This window comes from Tachysurus vachellii, chromosome 11, assembly GCF_030014155.1.
Source record: "Tachysurus vachellii isolate PV-2020 chromosome 11, HZAU_Pvac_v1, whole genome shotgun sequence".
Lineage (NCBI taxonomy): Eukaryota > Metazoa > Chordata > Actinopteri > Siluriformes > Bagridae > Tachysurus > Tachysurus vachellii.
Window position 1 is genome coordinate 18,092,749 of NC_083470.1, and position 26,726 is coordinate 18,119,474.

At 37.5% G+C, this 26,726-nt stretch overlaps 1 protein-coding gene across 1 annotated transcript; it reads left to right on the forward strand.

Annotated features, from left to right (window-relative positions):
- Window positions 1-1,579: 1,579 nt before the first annotated feature.
- LOC132854237 (guanine nucleotide-binding protein G(s) subunit alpha-like) lies at window positions 1,580-25,919 on the forward strand. The gene is made up of 14 exons (XM_060882529.1): window positions 1,580-1,858; window positions 1,971-2,691; window positions 2,851-2,989; window positions 14,299-14,371; window positions 14,896-14,950; window positions 15,309-15,428; window positions 16,897-16,994; window positions 18,346-18,400; window positions 19,662-19,735; window positions 20,681-20,739; window positions 21,057-21,177; window positions 21,333-21,463; window positions 23,070-23,137; window positions 23,285-25,919. Exons 2-14 carry the CDS (start codon window positions 2,671-2,673, stop codon window positions 23,429-23,431), a joined length of 1,161 nt encoding a protein of 386 aa, XP_060738512.1. The 5' UTR covers window positions 1,580-1,858; window positions 1,971-2,670; the 3' UTR covers window positions 23,432-25,919.
- The last annotated feature ends 807 nt before the right edge of the window (window positions 25,920-26,726 follow it).

The window sequence follows — 26,726 nt, forward strand, 5'->3', positions numbered from 1 at the left end:
CACCATTTCACACAAAATTGGACACTTGGATTCAGTCACACACCTTTTTTTGCAATGATTTTTTGTAAATATGTCTTTCCTATGTAAAAATGACAAATAAATGTGTACCTCCTACTTTTTAGTGAAAGTAGAGCACTGTTTGTGCCGGCTGTTTTTCTCAAATTATTTTTTCCAGATTTATTAAAAAATGTCAAGTTCCCTGTCCATGCATAAGCATATTCATTTACAAAGCTAACCATTTAAATAATATTGGAATTAGAAAACACATACATGCATCAATGGCGTATAAAAGCAATGAGGTATATTTCAAATTCATGTCTAGATTAAGTTAATAAAATAAAAAATGCAAAATACACTGCCAAGAAATAATGTATTTGAGATGGCATCAGTCATTTATTTCTGTTTGTTACTGATACCAAAGTTTACAAGATTTGACAAGATTAATGCTTTGTGTACAGATATATAATTCTTCACAGGTGCTAAATTCCCTTTTATATCATCCCCCTTCTTCAGGTTGATTTTTATATGCCGCTATTTTTAAAGCTTCTACTCTTCAGTCTTTGTCTTGCCAACACTACTATTTTCTAATTCACTTCCACAACATGAGCAAAATAGTGATTTCAACCCACAGCATCCCTGACTATGTTACAGCATCTCCTAATGCAGTACACAAACAAATCCACAACACTGGCTTGAATGACACACTCCTCTGACCAGGGTGGTCCAATGGTTCTTCAAGTTATTAATGGTAGTTAAGGTGTTGGACTACTAATTGGAAGGTCATGAGTTAGAATCCCAGGTCCACCAAGCTGCCACTGCTGGGCCCCTGAGCGAGGCCCTTAACCCTCAATTGCTCAGTTGTATAAATTGAAATAAAATTGTAAGTCACTCTGGATAAGGGTGTCAATATGCCATATGTTGTAAATGTAAATTATATTAGCTTTAACCTGCAGTTAGTTCCTGTTCACTGTTTGACATGCAAAATTAAGGAATGTATTACCAATGGTTTGACAAATGTTGTTTATTTATAGTATTATTAATAGAGACCTATTGAAAATAAAGCTTGGAAGGAATAATTAACCCTAATTTATGTCTCTGGTCAAGTGGCAGTATAGCTAGTACAGTTTACTTGTTTTGCTAATTTGGTGCTAGGCGTAGCATATAGCTTGTAAATAAAAATGAAATACAAGTGTATAGGCTATACATTTCGGCTACTTCCGTTTCACATAGTAACTATAAAACACGCTGGACGGTGCACGCGCTAAAGAGACAATAGAGGTCGCTACACACTCTGCAGAAACACCAGAAACTCGACTGTTGCTAGCATGAAACTTAGGGAGACCATTAGCTCCTCCCACTAGAATGTATATCTCTAAAGTTTTCTTCCAAAATACAATTTTCGTAAATGCGACTTAGAAAATGGTTTAAAAAAAGTGAGCATCCTTGAAGCGTGTAAAGAAAGCCGGGCGTTGTGCTCTGTCGTGGTCAAAGAGGGCGCTCGTGCTTCTGCTTGTTCTCCTTCCGCGCGATTTCAGCGACGCTGACGTTCCGAAGGGTCATGTGATCTGCTCCGTTCCCAGGGTTCCGTGAGAGCCTATTTGCCCCACCCCACCTCTTCGGTGCTGGCTAAAATTGCTTTGCCCTGCTCTCGGAGAGAGATAGAAGGGGGAAGAATTAACGTATAAAAATAAAGCCTTTTATGGGCTACCCTCACACATCCAGCGGTTCGCCGAGGGACTCGCGCAAACAACGTGGAGGAATGTGAGCGCGCGCGGATCAGACTCACCGGCCTTCTGCACGTGCGCGAGAGGTGCAGATCCGAACGCTGAAACCTGAAGCTGAGGCTGTCAGCGCCGAGGTTAAACAGTCGCGAGATATGTAGAGAAAAAAAAACGATAGATTTCTCTCGTTTGGCCGTTATAGCGTGTTTGGGATTGTGACAGCCACTGTTTGGTTTTGTTTTTGTTCAGTTGAGGCAAGCTTCGAAGCGAAAGGAAGGACGTACACTGTATCTCGGGAGAAGCTAAAACTAACGAAGGCCCCTTGGATTGGAGGGGGGCAGCAGCCATCGCAGAAACGGGCGAAATGAGGAAAAATTGAATTATTTCCTCAGACAAAGGACAATATACGGATACACGTCTTCTATAAAAACACAAGACATGTTCGGATTCTGAATGGGAAGCTAGAACAGCACGAAAAAGTCTAGTTGCAGCTAAAATAATTTCCCCTGGTGTTGCTAACCAGCTAGCTAGGCTACACGGCTGCCGCTGTGAGGATCAGGGCTACAAGTAGGAAACGAGGGCCTTGTTATGCTGAAATGGTTAAAACCATACAAGACTCTCGTGTATGTGTTTCGGTGTGTTTCAAAAATTCGAAACGATTCGAGTTTTTCAGTCAGTACGTTATGTAAATCCGTTTCGTGGCATGAACTCGTCTTTTATTCGGCTCTTCGTTGGAAAGTTGAGGGTGGAGGCCTCAAGTGATCAATGGATGGATATTAAGCTTCTTTAGCTGTCTAGGACGTAAGCATTAGCTTGTATTTCGAGGTTATTTAAGCTAACATTTGTTACCGATCGCTTTCTATAAAATTCAGACTCTTCTTTACCCTTTTTTTTCCACCCAGAGCTATGAAAACACGCATAATGAACTCGTTAGTCATACATCAATGTCATGGGTGAAATGGTCATTGAGGTAGGCTATAGTTTACATTGCGACCACTTTAAAGATGTGTAGCCTACATGTCCTGGGCAGTTCGAGTAATTTCGTGGATCGAGCACAAATAGAATAAGCTTTTGTTCGTGTGTTTATTTTTTGTCACATTTCCTCTGGATCTTCTCTTTCGCGGGAAAGATGGGCTGCTTGGGCAACAGCAAGACCGAGGATCAGAGGAACGAAGAGAAGGCGCAACGGGAAGCAAACAAGAAAATCGAGAAACAGCTTCAGAAAGACAAACAGATCTACAGGGCCACGCACCGACTGCTACTTTTGGGTGAGTTACAAAAACGGGAAATGCTTGTTTGTTTGGTTGGTTTGTTGTTTTTTTTTTTTTTTTGAAGGCCTCGAAAAATGAGATCGCCTGTTTCGCATTTCACAGCGAATGCGCCCTTGTTTTCCTCTCAAATCTGTTAAAGAAACCCAGCTTTGAGTCTGCCGTGTCAAAAGTTTTTAGCATAAGACTGAAGTAGTTGCTAGCTAAATTAGCACCTGAAAGTGACTTTTACAGGAGGAATGCAGCTGTCACACCTTCTTTGTGTTACAGCTGTGTGTGTGTGTGTGATCGCAGTGGTGACATTTAGTGGCCGCCCGAGCGGAAACGTGCGACATGCATCGGCATGTAGGTGTGTTCTGGTTAAACTGGTAAGATGCAAGTAACGCCGGATCCACAGGCCTGTGTCGTTCAGTCTGTGTGCTGGAAACATCCACACCATTTAGGCCCGACTCCAAATCGTCCTGACCAGTTTCAGGCCTTTCATTATTTTAATTCGGATGTCAGTTTTCTCTTCCACATTCAGTCGCGTTCGTTTTTTTATGACAGGGATTTCAAATTGTATTTACGGATAACAGAAACATATTTGTAGAGTTGGCAAAGCGAGTAGCTCACAACTGTATACGTTGTTTAGCTAAACTGTAAAATTTGTAACACTCGAAAAAAGTGGACATTTTTAGATGCAACGTCATTTCCGGTGTCTGTGTTGATTGGCTGATTGCACTCTGATGACCAGCGCCTAGTTGTTTACAAGTAGTTTTTTGATGTATTTGTTTTAGTTGTTGTTTGTTTATTTTTTTATTGTTGTACTATTGTATCATTAGACAATTTGGTGTTAGTGTTGCTACACTCTAGATGTGAGAGAAATGTTTTTAGTGCTTCCTTACGTGCTTTAATATCATTAACACACACCATTTGATTTAATGAATAGGGTTGAATCTTTCTTCTTGATCCATGTTTCCACTTCAGATTTTGTCACAGAAAAAATCAACCTTCTGATTATTCAACCAGCAAGTCTGTTTTTTATTTAAAACTTTATTTAATACTTTAAAACTTGCAAGTATAACATTAAATTGAATATAAGATATACCTTTATTCTTCCCACAACGGCAAATTTTTCTGTTACAGCAGCAAAGAGAAAGAAATGCAAATATATAAAAGACATAATGTAATATACAGTATATACACAACACAATGTATAAATACAAAGAAAAGAGACACCACGAGTATATATATACCACGAGAATATAATTTTAATACAGCTCTATTCTGTGAGCAGAGAATTCAGAAATAAAAGCTTCATCATTTTAATAAATGGCCAAATTCTTATTGTGCACACACGAATACTTTGATTAAGGTAAAACCAATAAATCTGTACTAAAGTTTGGAATTTTTTTTACAGATGAAGCTTGCAAAAAGTTTGGAAAGTCCTACTGTAGATGTTTGATTTCAGGGCTTTATCACTATTTAGTTGGACTGTGTTCAGTCAGTACTACAGCAAACATTTCATTTTATTTTATTTGCTGTATTTCTGACCAGGAATCATGGTTAATGAAGAGGAAGGTATGAACAAAGTATTAACAAAATTGACCTAGTAATTGAGACTTAGTCATGTCTCTACTCTTGTCAGATTATGATGCCTAGCAGACAGATAATCCTGGATGAAGATGATTCTATCTATCTGTCTATCTATCTATCCATCCAGAATTATGCCCTAAACACTGTCTTGTGGCACGTATAGGCATTATCACATTTAACCATTAGAACACAATTAGAGAGAAGGTAATGACGTTCAGTTCTATTTTCACACCCCTCTTTGTCAGCCTCCTTTTGTGTCACCGGCTCCTGGGCAACGTAACATGACCATAGGCGGGTCAACCATTGACAGTCCTCGTTCTGTAGAGAATTTACTTGATTGCAGAAGAAACAGAAGACCTGCTATGGGCATATCGACAGCTGGAGTACTTGACCTAGAACTCAGCAGGCACTCTATTTTCAATAACAAAATGCAGTGCATGTGAGTCTTGTAGTACCTTTTTGTTTCATTATTATATATTTTGTTTAAAAGCAACATGCTGATAGAAAAGTCAGAGCCACATTGGTTGTATTGTGTTCCTGCATCTTTTTATAGCCCACATGTAGAAAGTGACACATGCCCTAAACAAATATTAACAAAATGATCATACACACTTGTCATACATGTTTGCAATAATCACACCAAGCACTCACACACTCATTTTCTACCGCTTTAACCGAACTACCGCGGGTCACTATCTCAGGCGTCATTGGGCATCAAGGCAGGATACACCCTGGACAGAGTGCCAACCCATTGCATGGCACACACACTCTCATTCACCCACGCAATCACACACTACGGACAATTTTCCAGAGATGCCAATCAACCTACCATGCATGTCTTTGGACCGGGGGAGGAAACCGGAGTACCCGGAGGAAACCCCCGAGGCACGGGGAGAACATGCAAACTCCACACACACACCCCGACCCCCTGGAGGTGTGAGGCGAACATGCTAACCACTAAGCCACCGTGCCCCCTCACACCAAGCAGACATTCCCTGCAGAAATTTCTATTAGCACGTTACACTTATTTAGTTTTTCTCCACTTTAGTAGAAACACAATAGACTTCAGAGAGAAATCCTATTCTGCTTCTTGGGTGAATCTCAGCATTTTACCTGTAAGTGGCACATCAGCTTCAATTCGTATGTTGTATTCAGTTGTGTCCAGGGTTTATATTATAATGAAATTCTAAGTTGAATTTCTAGGTTTGTCATTCGTATTTGTTGCTTGTAGGTTTGTTTTCATTTTGGTTAATGGTTTCCTAACCGCAATGCTGTTCAGCTGCTGGCTGTTAATGGCACTAATGGGAATTATGTTGAACCCAGAAGAGGGAATTACGTCATCTTCAACTTCCAAAAGTTTGAGATACAAAGTGGGGAGAAAAAACATGGTCATCTTAGCGAAAAAATGAGCATTTCAACTGCAAAAATTTAGGGAGCTTCTCAAAATGCCGACCTGTGCTGTTCTGAAATTAATGGTGACTTGGGGCAAAAATTACACCAAAAATGTCCAAAATGCCACATGAACTAGAAATGTAAAGGCAAAAAAAACCCTTAGTTAATTTTGTTTCTTAATAGAAAGGTCTTTTTGACCCTGAGATTACGTGATTAGTGTTTTAATCGTTACATTGACTGAGCTAAACAAATTGCTGCTGTAGTCTAATGTATAAGAGAGGTGGTTCCGTACATTGTGAGCATTTTTGTATGATGTCATATCCTGGACTTGGGGCTGAGGACAAAATTCTAAGTAGGATTTTCAAGTTGAGGTGCCATTTTCTTTCCTTTTTTTGTTGTAAGTTGGAAATACTAGCACAGCTAGGTTTACAGCTGCATTTTGTTCTGGGACTTGTAGTCCAGCATTTTGATACCTTCCTGTATTTCTGCTCTAGATTTTTCTCTAATTTGATATGTTGTGTGTCACTGAACAGTCATATAAAAGAAGAGAATCCTGTTATTTTATAGAGCTAACAGTGACTGTTATTACTAGTGTTCTTTTTTTGGTGATGTTAGCACAGAATACACTTATTGACTACTTACTGGATTCTTACCACAAAAGTCTTAAGGAATCTGAAGCTTAAGCGTCTCTTTTAGTCTTAACTTTGAGTAACCAAGCTTAGCTTTCGCAATGAGTATAGCTGTAGAAGTTGGCATGGTGTAAAAAGAAAGAATAAAGAAAGAGTACAAACTGTTTGCTGTCAACTTGTAATTTATAAGATACTTTAATAAAAGAATTTGAATAGAATGATGAGAGATTTGCAGGTTTTTTTTTCTCTCTACTTTTTTTCCCCCTCCAGTTTTGTTCTCTAAAATATGACGATAAAAAAATCTGACAAAACCTGTCAATAGGCTTCATTAATAGAATTTTTCTAACATAATTTTGATCATTATGGACATCTTTTTTCATATCAGAAACGGCTGTATCTAAGTTCTACTGGTGACAGATTGCTTGTGCCATTGCACTGATGTTTGCTGCTCTTAAAGTTAACCTTTAGAAATAATCTCTGAGCTAATCACAACGCCTTAAATCGATATTTTTAATTTCTTTAAATATTCTATACAAATATAAGTATTATTTCTTTAGCTAGTTTTGAATCATGCAGCTCTAGAACTCAGAATGGGGAAAGCAACTGATCTCAGTGTCCTCGACAGTTTGACTTTGACAGGAAGATGGGCTGCTATAAGTATTTTAAAATTGCTGCCATTTTTACTCATGACAGTGTCTAGAGTTCACACACAATGGTGTGAAACTCAAAAAAACATCAGAGATATTGCATCAGGTTTGTGATCTCAGTGGACAGGAGTGGAACCCGAATGGTCTTCTGCTGTTTTAGTTCAGCCACAACAAGGCTTGGTGTTTGCTATGTTACGAGGTGGTTTTCTGCTCACCACTGTTGTAAAGTGGTGAGTGATGATTTGAGTTACTGTAGGTTTCTTGGTCACATTGAGCTAATCTGGTTATTCTCTGATCTTTCTAATCAATGAGGTACCATCACCTGGGGAATTGCTGCTACACTGCTTCAGTGTTAGTGTAAATTTCTTTGCAATATACACTAATACCAAAAATGTATGCTTGTATGACACGTCCACTTGGCTCTGCTGCAGCATTCCCAATGCCTTTCCTCCTTGCGTAGTCCAGAGTAGAGAAATTACTGTAGTGATTCAGAGGCATATATTTGGTAGTTGAGAATGCAGGATTCAAAGATACATTTTTATTCATACTTTGCACAATATGCAGCCTTTTTAAAGTCTGAATGAATCAAACACTGCCATTTATTAACTTTTGTTCATTCGCTTTTGTAATTTGTTGGTTATTTGTATTGTAATTAAGCTGAATCATAGGGAGATCTCACAATATTAAAATCATATGGATATATAAATGTCATGTAGCACACCTCAGTGACACCCCACCCCCCACCCAGATGTGAAACACTTCCCAAGTTGTGAAACAATAAGCAAACAGAAAAAAAGGGATGGTTCTTGTATGCTTTGTGATTGGTTTCCTTTATTTTTACATTGTTGCTAGAGCTTCAGTTTACCACAAACTGACGCAGGCTCTCTTCTCTGCTCCTGCGATTGGATGCCACGTTGTGAATGGAGCGTGATCATAAAAACATCCAGCTTTGTAGAAAATCAAAGAAATCCATAAGTAACTAACTGTTTTTAAATTTTATCGCTACGTTGAAGTGAGATTTTTATCGCTCCGGAGAAAACTAAAAAAAAAAAAAAAAAATTAATGGAAGTGTCTCTCATGCAGGGAGTACAAACCACTGATGGACACAAAATTGCAAATGTTTTAGTTTAACTCAATATATTAAGCTCCCAATAAAGAGGAGATCAAGATTTGTAACCCTTGGTTCAGAGCCACTAATCGTGAGGCGCAGGTCATACAGGTCGTTTTAGCGACGTTCATCTGTATTTGATGAGCTTATTCTAGGGGGTTGAATAGGAAGCAGGATGCGCAATGCAGTTCAAAAAATGTTTCTTTTTACTTTTTTTTTTTAATATCTAAATTCTCATTCCTACTTGTTACTCCTAGTCTTGGTGTAGATTGTTGCAGCAAAAAAATGCCTGAATTTGCAGCAATGTTTTTTAATTTACACTAACATTTTGTAAAAAAAAAAAAAAAAAAAAAACATTGTGGAAAACCACCTCTAACTGAAATTGCAAGCACAGGATTGAACTTTTAAACTAATAACAGTGAAGACACAGTCGAGGGAGCTTTGGCTGAATGCATATTGAAAAACTGCTAGCTCCTCAAAATATTACTTGAATTTGCTTGATTTTGCATATTCATTTCTGTGATTGGAAAATCCTGAAATCCTAAAGGGACATTATAATGGTATATTTTAACCAAACTGTACAGCCAGGCAAAAAACAAAGATTATAAATGTTAACAAATGCTTCCGTGTGTTTTGTGGCCCTGTAATGCTCCGCTTCAAATCAGGCTGCCAAAAGTTGTCAATAGCTGCATAACAAATCTTACACTTGTGCATTATTTTATGGAGTATAAATAGTGTGTACTGTTTTCACAGTGATGGTACAGACAAGATGTACACCCATATGATGCTCTTATTCAGGCAGAAAAATGAAGTGTGGAATGTTGAAAAACTCATGCACTCCACAGCCACAGGTTCGCTTACGTATCAGAAGGGGGTGGGGCAACCAGGTGCCAATGCTAGATGAGACTTAAAAAAAGATTTGTTTATAGTGGCCAACAGCACTCCATTGGAGGAGCCATCTTTTCAAATGTATTTGTCTTTTACTGTAGCCCAGTGTTTTATTTTTCAACAATTAAAAAGTTCACTGCATTCTGTCTTAGTGCCATTACATTATGTAGGTTGCTGGGAATGCAGGAGGGATTGTAAGGATGCAGCTAGTGGTTTTGACAAAAGTTTGTTTTAAATTTCCTTCACGTTTTTTTTCACAATGTCTATCTCTCAAAACACATAATTACACAAGAACTGCTGAGTGTTTCCTAAAAAGCGGTGCTCGATTAAGCAGAAGCGCGAAGCAGGCGGGTGTCCGTGCTACGCTATAAACAAACTCTAACCGGCCGGCTTTCCTGTCCATCCTAATTTTAAATGTTTGCAGAATGCTCACCCTGACAGTATCATGTGGAGCCCGCCTCCACCTCAGCTACCTCAGACCACATCTGTTATGCTAATTCCAGCATACAGACCGCTCGTTGTCTGCTATAAACCGGTTCTGAAGCAGGTGAAAACCTGGCCAGCAGGAGCCACCTCTTCAGAACTGTTTCGAGTGCACTGACTGGAACATGTTCAGGGAAGCCACAACCAACAGCAATTTCATCAACTTGGAGGCGTACACCGCATCAGTGACCAGCTTCATCGCCAAGTGCATTGATAACGTGACTGTCTATCGCCTGGATGTCCCTGCCCTGGGTGTCTCGACAACCAGGCAATCATGAAGTACAAGACAACTTCTCCTGCTTGTGGCCTTTGTCTTAGATGTGCTGAACGACTTCTACACTCAGTTCAAGGCGTAGAACATCCCTACATCCAACGACCAGGTACTCTGTATAACCACGGCTGATGCGAGGAGAACTCTATGTAGAGTTAACCCACATAAGGTTGCTGGACCAGATAACATTCCTGGCAGAGTGCTCAGGAATGTGGAGAACAGCTAGTGGACATCTTCACTGATATCAACAATTCCCAGAGTAGCGCTATTGTTCCTACGTGCCTCAAGAAACCATTATTGTCCCCATACCAAAGAATTCTACAGATTTTTGCCTCAGTGAATAGCTTCCCTTCATACTCCGTTGCATTATGATGAACTGCTTCGAGAGGCTCGTCATGAAGCACATCAAGACCCAGCTTCCACTTTCACTGGACCCCCTGTAGTTTACGTATTGTCCAAACCCCTCTAAGAATGATGCCATTGCCATGACCCTCCATCTGGCCCTCACCCACCTGGACAATAAAGACGCTTGCGTACGAATACTGTTCATAGACTTCAGTTAAGCATTGAACACAATTATCCCTCAGCCACTGGGAGACCACTGGATTGTTCTCAGGGCTGTGTGCTTAGTCCACTGCTGTTCTCTCTGCTGACTCACGACTGTGTAGCAATGCACAGATCGAATCACAACAAGTTCACTGATGGCACGACCATGGTAGGTCTAATCAAGAGCACCAAATTTCTTTGTGTTCATCTGGCAGAGAACTTTTCCTGGTCATTCAGCACCAGCTCCATTACCAAGAAAGTTCTATAGTGGGAAAACCCATCTCCCTCCCCCCATCCTGACCATGTTTATCCAAGGGACCATTGAGAGCATCCTGAGCAGTTGCATCACTGTCTAGTTTGGGAATTGCATCGTCTCGTGTTGCAAAACCCTGCAGCGGATAGTGAGGACAGCTGAAAAGATCATTGGGGTCTCTCCCATTTATCAAGAACATTTACAATACACACTACATCTGTAAAGAAATCAGCATTGTGGATGACCCCACACACCCCGCACAGACATGCTTCACCCTCCTGCCATCTGGGAAAAGTTACTGTCGCACAATCATACTGTGTAATAGTTTCTTCCCTCAAGCCATCAGGCATTTCAACACCCAGAACCGAACTGTTAGCGAACAAATACACACACTTGCACATTCACTCAACCTCTGTTTTGCACATTCAGACTTGCTGTGATAAATGGAACCATGAATTCTGCTGTCTACCAAAAAACCTGAAGGACAGTGTGTGGCCATCTGTTTGTGACCTCAAGCTGAAGCAAACTTGGGTTTTGCAGCAGGACAATGGTCCAAAACACACCAGCAAGTCCACCTCCGAATGGCTGAAGAAAAATAAAATAAAGATTTTGGAGTGGCCTAGTCAAAGTCATGACCTGAATCCTATTGAGATGCTGTTCATGCTCGAAAACCCTCCAATGTGGCTGAATTACAACAATTCTGTAAATGAGTGGACCAAAATTCCTCCACAGCGCTGTAACAGACTCATTGTAAGTTATCGCAAATGCTTGATTGCAGTTCTTGCTGCTAAGGGTGGTCCAATCAGTTATTAGGTTTAGGGGCAAACACTTTTTCACACAGGGCCATGTAGGTTTGGATTTTGTTAATAATAAAAACCTTTTATTTAAAAACTGCATTTTGTGTTTATGTATGTTATCTTTAACTAATATTTAAATTTGTTTGATCTGAAACATTAAAGTGTGACAAACCACACAACAAAAAAAAATCAGGAAGGGGGCCTACAATTTTTCACACAACTAACATCTGTGCTTAGCATTCTCTGCATATTCTAGTGTTATATAAACCGTTGTGCCTAGTTCTCAACAGGAGCACTGTGAAATAAGTGACACTGAAGAAACTGTATAGTAGCATAGATGCCAGTCCAAGAACTAAATTTGTGAACACCAAGTAATATTTAATTAATGAATTCGGTGATCATGAATTCATTAGCCTGCTCACCAGGCAAGTGAAAGCACTGATGTGCTTGCCCAGTCCCCTTGTATTGCTTGGTTGTTTGCTCACTTAATTAATTCAACCGAAAAGTAGGATTCTCAAACGGATTATATGCTGTGATGAAGTTATAGGTTAAATCAGCATTTTTATAGTGATTATTATTAACTCAGCATTGTTACATGCACGTCTTGGTCACATGACTGATCTGGATTACTCCAATTAAATAAATTTCTCATGTGAAAATCCCAAAAGCAGTAGAAGTGGAGCTGCCTTTCTGTTTGTGGAAACTGAAATATCATAATTTCCATCCTAAACATACCCATGTTAAAGCTGATAAGAGTAAAAATGCTGTTGCAGTAAAATAATATAGATTTTGCCGTCAGCTGTTGATAAAGATGAGCGGGATTTGTCTCTTTGAACAGTCTGCAGCTATGTTGCCACGTATCACTAACATCAGAAGGTTGTGAGTTTGAATGCTGGTGTTGCCAAGCTGTCACTTGTCACGTCCTTAACCCTCAGCTGTTCAGCTCTATTACGAGTGGCTTTGGAGGAGGGAGTGTGGGACGATAACATTTAAATGTTTATTCCAGCTCACGTGACCTAATCAGTAATTTATGCTCAACTTATTGCTTTATCCTTCAGTCTGGGGAATGAATACATGTACAGATCTATCCAATCAAGACTCTTGAAGTAATATGAAATGTATTAAGATTTGCTGGTAGACCATTTATTGTGATGACTGTCAAGTTGAAATGGCTGATGTTGTGATGCTGCAGCTTTAATATTTAGATAAAAAAGTGTAAACCTAATATTTAGCCCTTTCTGCATGCTGTACAAACCTTAATTTTTCGTCTTTCTCCAGTGCATGATAAAGGCCCTTGTCTGTAGTCGCCAATCAGATAAAGGTTTTGCCAGCCTTTTGAGCATGTAATGTGTTCTCACAAAACATGAACAGGAGCTTTGATTAAAGAAAATGAAACCTGTTCTTCGCATAGCACATGCACAACTTTGAATTTTATTTCAGATTTCAAATGAGCTTGGTTACAGCTAATAACTTTTAGTGTTTATTTACATTTGTATTAAGGTTTGCAAGCATTCCAGATCTTGTTGCTATGAAGAAACTACTGTGATGTGGTCACCAGCATTTGTTAGTTTTCAAAAAAGAAAAACTATATTTTTGACAGTTTGAGACTGTTTTGTTTGCATGTTTCCTGCCTGAATATGGAAAGTTTGCATGATATGAAATGAACCTAGCTCGGTCAGTAGCGAAATTCACTCGGTTATAAACATGTGGGCTACAATAGATGAATATGTTTAGACAGCCTAGCCCTTGCAGTTGCTTGTTTTTTTCCACTAGCTGTCTACCAGCAATGGTGCTATAAATAGCAATCTATGAATAGAAAATATAAATAGCAAGGAAATAATGGGGCGGGGAATCGCATTACACATCCCAGTCTGTGTGCCTAACATTTCTGACCATAGGGAAGGGCAACATCATGATACCGATGTGATGAATTATGTCACAATACACATTTAGTGAGATTAGTGATGTCATGATTTGTTTGGGGGTTTATTTATTTATTTATTTTTTAACACCTACAAAATGGACAGCAGCACTGACTAATGGTAATTAAGTACATTTCTTTGCTTAATTTTACAGAAGTACGAAATTGTTTCCCCCCATTTTGAATTTGATTTTGTTTTTCAAAAAATGCTGAATGTTATTAGTGTTATCATCATCATAAATTAAAACAACTCCACAGCTTCACTGGAAGTTACATAGCAAGCCTATATGCATATAGGCTTTCTACAGTTGTTGTCATTATTGTGTGATACTACAAATCCGTTTTTGTTTAAACATTCTGGAGAAAGAGTGCTTGTTTATAAAATTTTATAGTCTATATGCATAATACCATATGAGAGAAAGGAAAAACAGTGTGTCCTCTTTGTCACAGATCATGTGAACGATAATGTCTTCACTCCTATTGGTAGTCACCACACTTAGTTGTTCCATATTTGCATAAAGTTAAACTTTTCTCATCTTGGTTGCGTCAGTGTAAACAAATTTTTGCCGCTTATATTGCCAGCAGTCAGAATGATCTCTGATTGCTTTGTTACAGCATGTTGATTTATGTGTGAATGTAGCATTAGTTTCTTAGTGCCAAACCCCAACAGTAGTGGCACTGAGTATTGAGTGAATGTTGCACAAAGATTTGTTTTTGTAAATAATGCCCCCCCCCCTCTCTCTCTCTCTCTCTCTCTCTCTCTCTCTCTCTCTCTCTCTCTCTCTCACATACAATATAGGTGCTGGAGAGTCTGGGAAGAGCACTATTGTCAAACAGATGCGGATTTTGCATGTTAATGGCTTCAATGCTGAGTAAGTATTCACGTAACAGTGTGTTTAATTGGTTTTTAGGGTCCCCCTCCCCCATTATAATTTGCTTACAATGCAGGGTTATGTAATGAATGCACTGGCTGATTTTATTTTGGCTAGTGATAACATTAAAATAAAATGAAACTGCTAAATGTAATTATGGATTATGGAAGGAATATAAGTGCATTTAACATTGTTCAGCACATGTTGAGTGTGGGGGAGTTTTTACAGCAATGCATTTTTTTAATGGCTTATTTTAGACCAGTAAGTTTCACAAACTACTTTTGTGATGTGATGTCAGCTGCCTTGACTTAAGTTGAAAGAACATGTTATGTTTATGTAAAATATAGTGGGAAAATTGGCTAAAGCTGATCATTTTAATAAAAATAACAATAATAGCAAAATGCATGTCTCTAAATATTGTGTGCTTTGCACAAATTTTCAAAAATATCCAGCTTACAATGTAGACCCATAAATGTTTTTGATTTTGTATAAGCCAGTGATGATTTGACTTTCTTTATTTACAGAGAGAAGAAACAGAAGGTTCAAGACATTAAGAACAACATAAAAGAGGCCATAGAGGTCTGTAAGATTTAAACAAAAGTTTAACTTGGTTAATAATGAAAGTGATAGCTTATGGTGTAAATGGTACAGGTGCAATGCTGTTAAACCTGCACGAGCACATTCACCATTTTAGCGCCTAATGATCAGGTTATATAAATAGTATAATGGTATGCATGCACCATATGTATTACATTTATAAACAAATGTATTAAATTTATATACAAAGTTTGAGACCACATTAAAAATCTGGGCTTTAATTTTTATTGAAAAATAAAGAAATAAATTAAGTTTTAAAATTCTGAAAACAAGTTGCATAATATTAGTGTTGCTATTTTAACATATTTGTGATGTTTAGCATTTTGTTTTTTGTTTTTAGACTATAGTTGCTGCAATGAGTACTCTTGCTCCACCCGTCCTGGTCGCCTGTCCAGAAAACCAACGGCGAATCGAATACATCACCAACTTACCTAATCAGAAGAACTTTGAGTTCACTTCTGTAAGTATTAGGCTGTAACAGAACAAGACCATGAATTCAGCAGAGATCCAAAAGTGTTTACACTATGTTTGACTTATCCAGTCCCCATCAAAGTAAGTCAGAAGTATTAATAATTATGAATGGCAATAAATTTGTTTTACAAATTTTCTGGGCCAGGCTTAGTAGGTTATTTGATGCTCTTTCACATGTCCCTTAATTTTCTAACTTATTTAAATACAATTTTTGTCTTCATGCAAAACAAATATCTACATTAAGTAGGTTTTACTCTCTCAATACCTTCTCTACTCCAGTATAAAGAGAGACTGTTGGTTGAGTCACATGGGACATTTGGAGAATTAATTTGTCGACTAGGGGTCTTACAATGCAATGTTAGTCAGCTCCATTGAGATTTTCTGTATGTGCGAAGTGAGCTGTTAAGGGATTTATCTGGAAGAGGTTAATGAACAGTTGCTGTCTTTTTATTTTTTCTCTACCCTACTCATTAACATCCTCAGGGGTCTTCATTCATCAAAGTGCTCCAAGCTGCCATATTCCTCAGGGTCAGATGCTTATCAGGAAAAGTCCCAAAAGCTCACTGCCAGGTTTCCGTTGCTTCCTAAGCAAGCTTGTGCAGTATAGAAATAAAGCATGTACGACTCTTAATGTGTTTATCTCATTATAAAAATGTCACAAGCAGTGATATCTTTTAATTTACCTGCATCTTTTTTCTTACTGTATTGTAATTAACAGCCATTTGTTCTGAATGAATAGACTTTCACAACATGAACCCATATATATATATATATATATATATGAATGTGAAAGAGAGAGAGCTTATGACAGATTTTAAACATATACATATCATTTTGGTGAGAAATTAGACATCAGACTATTCTAATTTTAATTAAAAAATTAAATGATCAATGATTTTTTTTTTTTTTTTGGCATTGTGCTCTCAAGTTTGTTCAAAGAATAAAATGGATGAATGAATATGAATAATGAGACCACCTGCACACAACCACAATTTTGGATATTATTTCCTGCATGTCTTGTCACATGTAAAATCACATACTTTTGAGAATATTCGAAATGCCAATACGGAAGTTTTCGATTTGAACTGTGGCCTGTGTCAAGAGGCCAAAGTGAGCTGGGATCAGTGTAAATGGGCATGTGATGGCCCTCACATGAGACTCTTGCTGACAAGTGATCAGGGGTCCTGGTGTGTTTCATCTTAGAGCGAACGCTTTAGTCCTGCCTATCAAATTTGTTAATGTTTGTATGGGGTTTTGTATTTATTTATTTTATAAATGTATAGTAATGGACAGATTATTTGTTTTATTGTCTTAATTCAAGTTAATTACTAACACTACATAAACTGATCATAATTAATAATATATGCTCCCTGATGCTTATAAAATGACTCAACATGGCATGGTTATTGATTGTTTTTATCTTTTTAATGTTATAAATTTCTGTCATCTGTTTTTAGGAGTTTTATGAAAATACAAAAAAACTATGGCAGGATGATGGAGTCAAGGCCTGTTATGAGCGTTCCAATGAGTATCAGCTGATTGACTGTGCACAGTAGTGAGTATCTCGCTGCAATTGTATTTAATTTTACATTTAATATAACATCATAGCATGCCAAACACTGAGCAGTAGAGAACCAAGCCAAGTAGCACGCACACTATATGGCTGAAGGTTTGTGGACACCTGACCATCACACCTGAATGGCACAGTAAGAATCCCTCGATTATATAGGGTATACAGTTGTTTTTGTATATGGTGTTATTACTTTCCCTTTAGTGAAACCATGGGTTCAAAACCCGTTTCAGTATGACAATGCCTTTGTGCACAATGTAGGTTGGAAGTACTTGAGTGGCTTGCAAAGAACCCTGACCTCAACCCCACTGAGCACCTTTGGGCTGAAATGGAATGCCAACATGTGCTCAGGCTTCCTCATCTGACATTAGTGCCTGTACTCATTGTGTCTGAATGAACAAATCTTTAAAATCTAATGGAAAGCCTTCACAGGAGAGTGGAAGGTACTACATTAGCAAACGGGGGCTAAATCTGGTACAGTATGATCAGCAAGTTGTCAAGTGCCCACTTTTTTGTTTTTTGGTTATATTTATTTTTTGATTAATTGACACATTTTTGGAAGCTTCATTCGGTCTGGTCATTCTCTTCTGACCCTGTCTTCAAGCCAGTTTCATTTCAAGTTTACCAAGATTTTCTGTTTCTTGTAAGCATCCCAGGAGACCAGCAACTCTTTTTTTTTTTTTTTTTAAACCAGCCCATCTAGAACCAGTATCCATGCCACAGATTGAGCTTGTCACATGTCACAGGCCTAAATAAGTTTAGCAGTTTTTCAATATGTTGGCAGTTCTCTTTTTTATTCTGTTTGATCTCATGTCACCATTTAGGCAATGAATTAATGATTTCTCCATCATATACAGTGCACTGTATGTTTAAAAGCCATACGAGATTCATCACAAGGCAGACACAATACGGGAAGATCCAATCCAATGATATTGTTTAAAATGCATACAGATGGAACAAAAAAAAAAGGTTATCGTAGTTGAGGAGGTAACCAGACAAACGATAAACAGCAAATTAATTTTTATTTTATTCTGTTTTATTTATTTTATTATATTTTATTCTGTTATATAGCTAGTGAAGCAGCTGTGACTCTTGCAGTGTCACTTATATTTCGAAGTTAATTTAAAATAGAAAGTGTATTTATTTGGGTGTCAAAATCTTTGATTTCTGCTTCTGGATTTTTTTATACTTAATATGTGAACATTTTAGCTCTTAAATGAAACAAATTACCTTTGTTCTATAGCTTTAAAAAAAGTGTCTGTAAAATCATTTCTAACTGTGGGTTAATTCCACAATGCCAACTAAACCAGAGAGAGGTGTTTTTTGTTTTTTTCAGCTTTTTAGACAAAATAGACATTGTGCAGCAGAGTGACTACACACCATCTGACCAGGTGAGTGTCTCACTTGTTTTTTTCTATGAATTGTTTATGGGTTTAGTACGTTTTAATTTAGCAGTAGCATAAGCATAAAATTTGTCAGTACCTTGAAACACTCAATATTAACAACAAAAAAAAACTTTATATTTACAAGTACTAATATTAGTTGATGTATTAAAAACAGAAAACTTTACTATTGGATCCAATTATACTTTTTATATATTTTTCTTAAAATATTACCTGTTGTAAGTCTTTCACATGTTTGGTTGTGGGTTTGCTGACAGAGTACCTGCAAGATGGAAAAATATTTAAGTGGAAGCTAAATTCTAACACACTAGAATGACAACCACCACATTTGTCTATTTTTATCAAACCGATATTATAGTTAGAAGAACTTGTACACTACTCACTGAATACTATTGTGTAAATAAAAACCAAAAACTGAGAGAATTGTTTTTGCAGTATGATTGCAATGCCACTTTATAATAATTATATTTTATAAAAATATTATTAATATAATAATAAAATGATTATACTCATGTTTACTAAATATCCATATTTTGTTGGCACAGTGTCAATAATTTTTCACTGTATTTCACGATGTTCAGCCTTGACTGTATATGCTGTTAGACACTCTTTATCAGCAGGTAGTTAGTATTGGTACAATAACCTACACTGTAACATTGTGCTTTTTTATTTCTGTGTTTTGGTACGTCAGGCCCTTATTCAGCCATTATATATTAGACAAAGCATAATGAGAAGAATGTCAATATAAAATTTATGCATCTATCCTGTTACTCTAAACATGACCAAGTGGCATACACCACTTTTGGACACGTCATATAGGCCACACCAAGAGCAAAGGGCCACACAAATGTCAGCATTCTAACAACCTCTTTAGTGTAAAATAATTTGTTTTGGTCTGCTCTACATTTAATGTAATGAGATCAAACCTTTTACCACTACGAACTTTAAAGGGATTTTTAAAAACTTGTTTATTATTATTATTATTATTATTTTAATCGCAACTAAATGTTAAATATATTAACCATACTTGTCATGTCTAGAATTGTTAGAATTGTGTTTTTTTTTTAATGTTTTTTTTTTTTTCTTTTTTAATCTCTTTTTCAAACCACTGCCATATCCCATTTTGCCCTGCCATAGTTAAACCAGGTGCACAGTTAAAATTATTAATAATTAAAAGAAAAATTGTTAATCATTTATTAGTTATTTATTTTTTAACTGTTTTTTTTTTACTACTTCTCATCTCTTTCAGGACTTGCTCAGATGCAGAGTTCTGACCTCTGGTATTTTTGAGACAAGATTCCAGGTGGACAAAGTCAACTTCCAGTAAGTAGTCTTAAAGCAACTCCTCTTTGCACCTTTTGTATTCTCTGCAGTCATCATGCATATGCTGGCGTTGTTTACGCCAAAGTGTGTGTAAACTGGATAGTCACTGGTACTGGGACACTGCAGATGTCCATACATGACGTGAAGCACTTTTTTGTTTTCCTTTCTCTCTTTTTTTTTTTATAGTAAACACTAGAGGGCAGTGTAATTTATAGTTCCATTTGATATCATGAGACAAAAACACTAGTCATTATGAGCTTTAAGTACACAGACTTTAACAAGGCTCCCAAAGTGAAATGCATGAAGCATAGAAACGGGTCTGGACTAGGGGACTATTAAACAGCTATTTATTCTTGAATTGACTTGGTGACTTGATTCAATGTCTCCTGTAAATTGGCAACATCACATTGTATACTTTTAATGTGCCTAATACTTGGATTCTTTTGGTAGAATTGTATGCCGCATACTCATTTGGCCTCTGTCTAAATCTATTCAATTTGGGGCACTATTGAAAATTTGTAAACTTTTTGAAATAATTTTTTTAATAGTCAGATTTCAGCATACATCTTGGAATTTGTATATAAAAGACCTGTTTTGGTCAGTGTTTGATCCGAAAAGATCAATCACAGTATACACATTGTTACCATGCTGTATTTGTGTACACAAGAGTACAATTTACTCAAGTCCTCTTTTATTTATTTCCTTTTCCTGTGTTTGCCTAATGCCTGACCCAAGGCACTATAGATCTAGGCTTGGGTCCTTCGTCTTTAGTGTGTATATTAAATGGTTGCTAGTTAATATGCACCACTGACTGGCCAGCTAATCTGTGTATACATATAGTGTCATAGACAAGAATGATGAACATATTTTGCCTTTCTTAAATGAGAGAATGCAAAGAATGCTTGTGTGTAATATCATGCATAAAATGCTTGTTTCTTCTCGTAGCATGTTTGATGTGGGTGGGCAGAGAGATGAGCGTCGAAAGTGGATCCAGTGTTTTAATGGTAAATGTTAAGGTCTTCTGTTCTGGACAGCATGAAGCATCACAATTATATCTTGAACACCCTTGTCTGATTAATCTATTGTCTTTTTTTTTATCTTGGTTATTGCTTAAATTAATAATGCGTTCTGTAGTCTTTACTAAAAAAAAACAGTATGGCTCGTATGTGAATTTTGTCTGTTCAGATCTGCTGCTCCATTAGAATTGTTTTGTTGCCCTATTTCAAAAGCAGATGTCAAAATGACATAAATGCAGTAATCAGATTAAACTTTGTGGATGAAATCGTAACGTTTGTGCTTTCTGTCTTCCCTTTTTCTTCAGATGTAACTGCCATCATTTTTGTAGTGGCAAGCAGTAGCTATAACATGGTCATCCGAGAAGACAATCAAACCAACCGCCTCCAAGAAGCACTTAATCTCTTCAAAAACATCTGGAACAACAGGTGAGCCTGTTTTCTTAAACTCTTAAAAATTAAATTTAAAAAAGTCAAATAATAGAAATACTCACACTCTGTAGATTGTGTTGCTAAATGTATTTAAAAAGACTAGCCAATAAGAATCTAACAGATTTTTCCCCCCCTCTCTTCACCTTCCTCAGATGGTTGCGGACCATCTCTGTAATTCTCTTCCTGAATAAGCAGGACCTCCTAGCTGAAAAGGTCATGGCGGGAAAGTCAAAAATCGAAGAATATTTTCCTGAGTTTGCTCGGTACACCACACCAGATGATGGTGAGAGCCATTCACACTGCCTCATACATAATACATCATAATTTACGCTAATATATGTTTGTAATATGTACTATATCCTTAATCTGAAGTGCTATTCTTGTCAATATTTCACTATAAAGAATTTTGCCCCATGTGTTACATTTCTAAATCACCAGACACTTAAATCTTTTTTTAAAAAAAAATAAATATATTAGGAAAGAGTTGATCTGCGTTGATGAAGAATAGTATAAAAATTAACATAAATATTGATGTATTTGTAATATCCTGACTATTTTTGTATTCCTCTCTAATTCATCTGATATTTTGATTAATGCACAGAGCAGCAAACGTATGAACTGCTAACCAAAAGACTTCTCTATTATTTTCCTTTCCTTGATATGTGCAACATTATGGACAGTTTTACTGAACTTCAGAGTGGACCTGCACTTCATTATATTTACAGCAAGCTTTAACATACAACAGCTAATTGTTTAAAATTCATTTATGCATTGCCCTTAAATGTTCAGTATTTCTGTATCAAACTAACCAATTCACTGACATGCACTAGGGATGTTTTGGTCAGATTCTGCTTTTACTCTGTCAGATAGAATTTTTTTTGTTTGCAGTGTTTGCTTTTCTCTGTATGGGTGGAGCTAAAAATAGTGCAGGCCATTGATTGATCAAACACAGCCATCACAGAACAGCCCTGATTTATGTCTCTGGCTGGAACTGCTATTCACCCAGCACAAAAACATTCAGTAGTTGGCTAGTGTAGTGTCTGCCAGAGTTTCTCACCATTTTTAGAAGTGTTTTGTTCTGGTGGATTTTAAAGGCCAACACTGTTTTTATACAGCAGTAAGCACTTATTATATACCAATAAGTACATATATATCACTGAAAATTAAAATATTGTCATACACACCATTGCACATGCACGCAATTAGCAAACTTGCCATGTTTGTCCTTTGTTTATCTATGAGAAATGTTGCAGCAGCAACACATGAATCTAGATTTGATTCGTAATGCCTGGATTTATTTCCAGATAGTATTTTATTACTATCAAGGTGATCACCCTCTAGCAGACCTCCTCCTCCTACTGTGCCAGCTCTTGTTCTATGAAGAAAAAGCACACAAGAATGGGATACAGATAGAGATGGGTCTGAGTGCCAAGCTGCACTGTTGCACTGTGAAACGCTATGTTATCAGATTCATGCTTGACGTCCGTCTACTGTAGCATGAAAAACTCACCATCTGTGTCTTAAATGGAATTTTCAATATCCATTTGATTACTGTAACATCGAGATTAGTTGTTTCCTTGCAAGCGATTTGTTTTGCGTTGAAATTACTCAGGATTGACAAAAGGATATTTCATTGTATTAGTTGTAATGTTGGTTATTATAATTAATAGCTTTGTTTATAATATTAGGTGCTTTTAATATTTATTTAAGTGTGGCAGGCTGTCTAGGTTACACGCCATTAATAAACTTTCAGTTCAAGTATCACTATATTTCAGTAGTGTTTTCTTGAAGCTTCTGCCAGTTTAGATAAAATGTTTCTTATTGTTCTTTTATTTTTGACTTGTCCATTTTCATGTGAATATGCATTTACATAGAAATTACTTTTTTAGCAAGCCCTGAGCCAGGAGAGGATCCACGAGTCACAAGGGCAAAATATTTCATTCGGGACGAGTTCCTGGTGAGTGAAATATAAACTACCTTTCCGTTTGTACCACTTCTGTCCACCTGTATGTTTGTTGCAAAATAATTTGCTTGCCAATGAATCCGAACTTCTTATCTTATCCGAATATCTTATGCACTTTTTTTGCCTTTTCGTTAATCTCAGAGGATCAGCACAGCAAGTGGCGATGGCCGCCACTATTGTTATCCACACTTCACGTGCGCAGTGGACACAGAGAACATTCGCCGTGTCTTCAACGACTGCCGAGACATTATCCAGAGAATGCATCTCCGCCAGTACGAGCTCTTGTGATTGGCCGAGCTCGAGGGGCAAACTTTTAAAGAGACTGACTTCTGAAAGTCTTGTGTTTTTGGCGGAGTTTGAGAGTGGATCGTCTAAGAGCTGTGGGCTACAGGCCCCTTACACCGCATATACACAAACACACACTTTTATCATGCTGTTGAGGACCAAATATCATGCCTTATCCATTTGAAGCAGCAACCTCATTTCAAGGCAGTTAACTGCACACACATGCATACACTGACTGAGATGTAAAAGTTTATTTAAAAAGTCAAGTCATATGATCATTTGCACAATTAGATGTGACACAAAAGTATATAAAATTGCTCAATCTGACAAAAGTTGTACTCCTACAAACACGTAGCTTACAGTTTCTAGTTTTGCTTCTTGTCAGCTCACCCACTCATCAGAGTGTATGCCACAACACACAATGCTGACCCTGGCAGTACCTGACAGTTTTGAGCTGATTTGTGATTGCCCCAACTGCTGGACCTGAATCACAGTACAGTGCTTGACTGTTGAGTTTTCAGTTGGCTGGATCAGCTTTTTTTTTGCCATCCCGTGACCTCTCTTATGGAGAGAAGGATGATTTCCTCACCAAATGCTAGAAGAGCAGGACAGGCCGCAGTGAAGATGGACACTTGGGACGCAAACCTTGTCATGTGACTTACTAACTGCTTTCGGATGATGAACTTGAACGATCGCAACTCTCCACTCCGCATCCCCACTCCCTTCTTTGATCTACTAATTTAATGCAAATAATTTGATTGAGAGCACTCTTGCTTTTGGGGAGAACACACACACACACACACACACACAGGTAAAGATGACTTGCCAATGGAATACTGTTCCCCTCTATTGTATTTCCTATCGGTCACTCTTGCCATCTTCCCAGTCTAACTTTTCCTGTTCTCCTGCTCTCTCTTTCCCCTCAACCCTCTATTTTATTGCTGGACTATTATTCTTGTACAGACTGCAAAATGTATTATTTTGTACTTTATTGAAAAAAAAGACTTGTAGAAGTTCCTGTGCCTTGATCACAACACTGCGTGTAAAAAGAAAAAAGAGCTAAAGGCGTAAGGTATGTCTGCGCTGTATTGCTTAGCCTCTTAGCCACCCTTCCAACCAATCAATTGAGCCTATTTGTTGCTCTCTCTCTCTCTCTCTCGCTCTCTCGCTCTCTCTCTCGCTCTCTCTTGTGCGCTCTCTCTCTCTGTCTCTCTCTTTCACTCTCTCTCTCTCATACTCGTATGCCTCTGCTTCTCCCATGTTGTGTTATTCCAGATTGCTTTACATCCACATGCCCTCCCCTTCCTGAAGAGAGAAATAATAATAATTAGAACAAGTATGGATGTAAAAACAAACAGCTTCTTGGTTTTAATTGAATCAAGGAAATTTGACATCAGTGCACTTAATGTTTTGTGCATTACTGCAATTGCAGTCCTGTTCCCCAGGGACTGGAAAATGACCTTACTGTTTTATTTCAGTTTTAGCTAAGGTTAAGAGGTGGGGGGGAGGGAGATGGCTAACCAAATGCAAAACCTGGCTTGTTTCTACCTTATTCCATTTTTCCTAACTAAAGAAGAAGCCAAAATAGTTTTGTTTTGAGTCATTCTTGGCTGTATCTCAAAAAAATCATGGCATAAAAAAGGTGGGTTCCCATTATTTATTAATAGAAGGTATAATCAGAAAAGAAAAATCTGACATTTTATCAAGTCATGAATGGAGTGGGTTTTTTTTGTGCCTGTTTTACCCAGGTATAACCACTAGATGGTGACACACTTGAAAGGTTGTAAATCTGCTCCCTGCAATACACAACATATTGTTGTAGTCCGATGTTTTGAAAGTATTTCTTTATGCTGAGCATCAAGCATATGTTTAGAACATGCGTATTAAAGGTCTAGTATTTAAAATCTGGTTTTAGTTAGACTGTTTAAGCATCGGTGAGCTTAAAGATATGTTATTCGGGTTGGGGGTTGATTGTTAATAAGTGAAACATCTCTCTCAAGCCAAAAGGGAGATAAGCTCTCTCTCCAAAAAGGAGAAAAAAAATGATTCAGCTATATGAATGATCAGCATATTGCATATTGGCTTGTAATTCCTGAGTATGACACTTTTATTTTTATATAAAAAAAGTTTATATATCCTAAAACTACTTTAGGAATGTCAGAAGGTTTTCTAATTTCTAGCATCAATCAAGTAACATTACACAGTTTATTCCCCCTGCCGTGAAGATTAATAGTCAGTCATGGCAGAGTGGAAGTAAGTGAAGTTTTCAAGGGAGCCATCAACTAAAGATTGAGGTGCAGATTGGCTTATTTTATACACTTTCAGGAAACTTGCTATTATCAGTAGGGTGTAACCTGTACTGCAATAGATCACCAAATTATATTTATAAAGTTAAGTGGTTCATTTTAAACAGTTGGTTTGGTCATGATCTTTGCCTATAGGGAAAGTTGAAGGTTTGCCTTGAAGCTTTTTCTCCATCACTTATTTACACTACAGCTAAAACCAAAAAGGTTCAAAACACTGGCTTTGGAACAACCATTTAATAACAAAATATACGTGTTATTTGGAACACATTTTTTGCATTTGATCAAATCAGCCAATTGAATGTCAGCAGAGCATTGTGTACAGGGCTTCAGTAAATGTGGACGACCACGTTTTACTGTGAGATAAGATCTGCAATCAGCAGGCTCACAAAACTGGACAATATAAGAACAGAATAAACTGGCTGATGATTTTCCAGTTAAACTGTCCAGTTTCCCAAACTGATAGGACTGGTACCTGATGTGGTCTTCTACTGTTGATCCTTATCCACCTCAAGGTCTCACTTGTTTTTTCAACTTGCTTTTTGGCTCACCACAGTTGTAAAATGTTTGGGTTTCTGTAGACTTCCAGTCACTGGAACTGGTCTGGCTCATTCTGCTTTGACCTTTTTCCATCAACAAGAGGGTTTCACCCTCAGCACTGCCACTCTCTCTATTTATTTATTTGTTTTAAGACTCGCAGGAGGTCAGGTTTCAGAAGTTCTTAAACCAGCCTACCTGACAACAACTTGCTGATCACTGAGATTACATTGGGTGTTTGTCAGCTTCCTAGCTCCTTAGGTCATGAATCAGTATATTGTGGACTAAGTTCAGGCACTGGCAAGGACACTGGCTCACTACGCATTGGGACACCGATGACTCGGTGCGTTTTTTTTATATAAAAAAAATTATAAAAAGCTTAAAAGTTGATAGAATTGATCAAACCATATGTAGAATGTAAAAGTTAATATTACAAATTTAAGCTTCTTACATTTTAC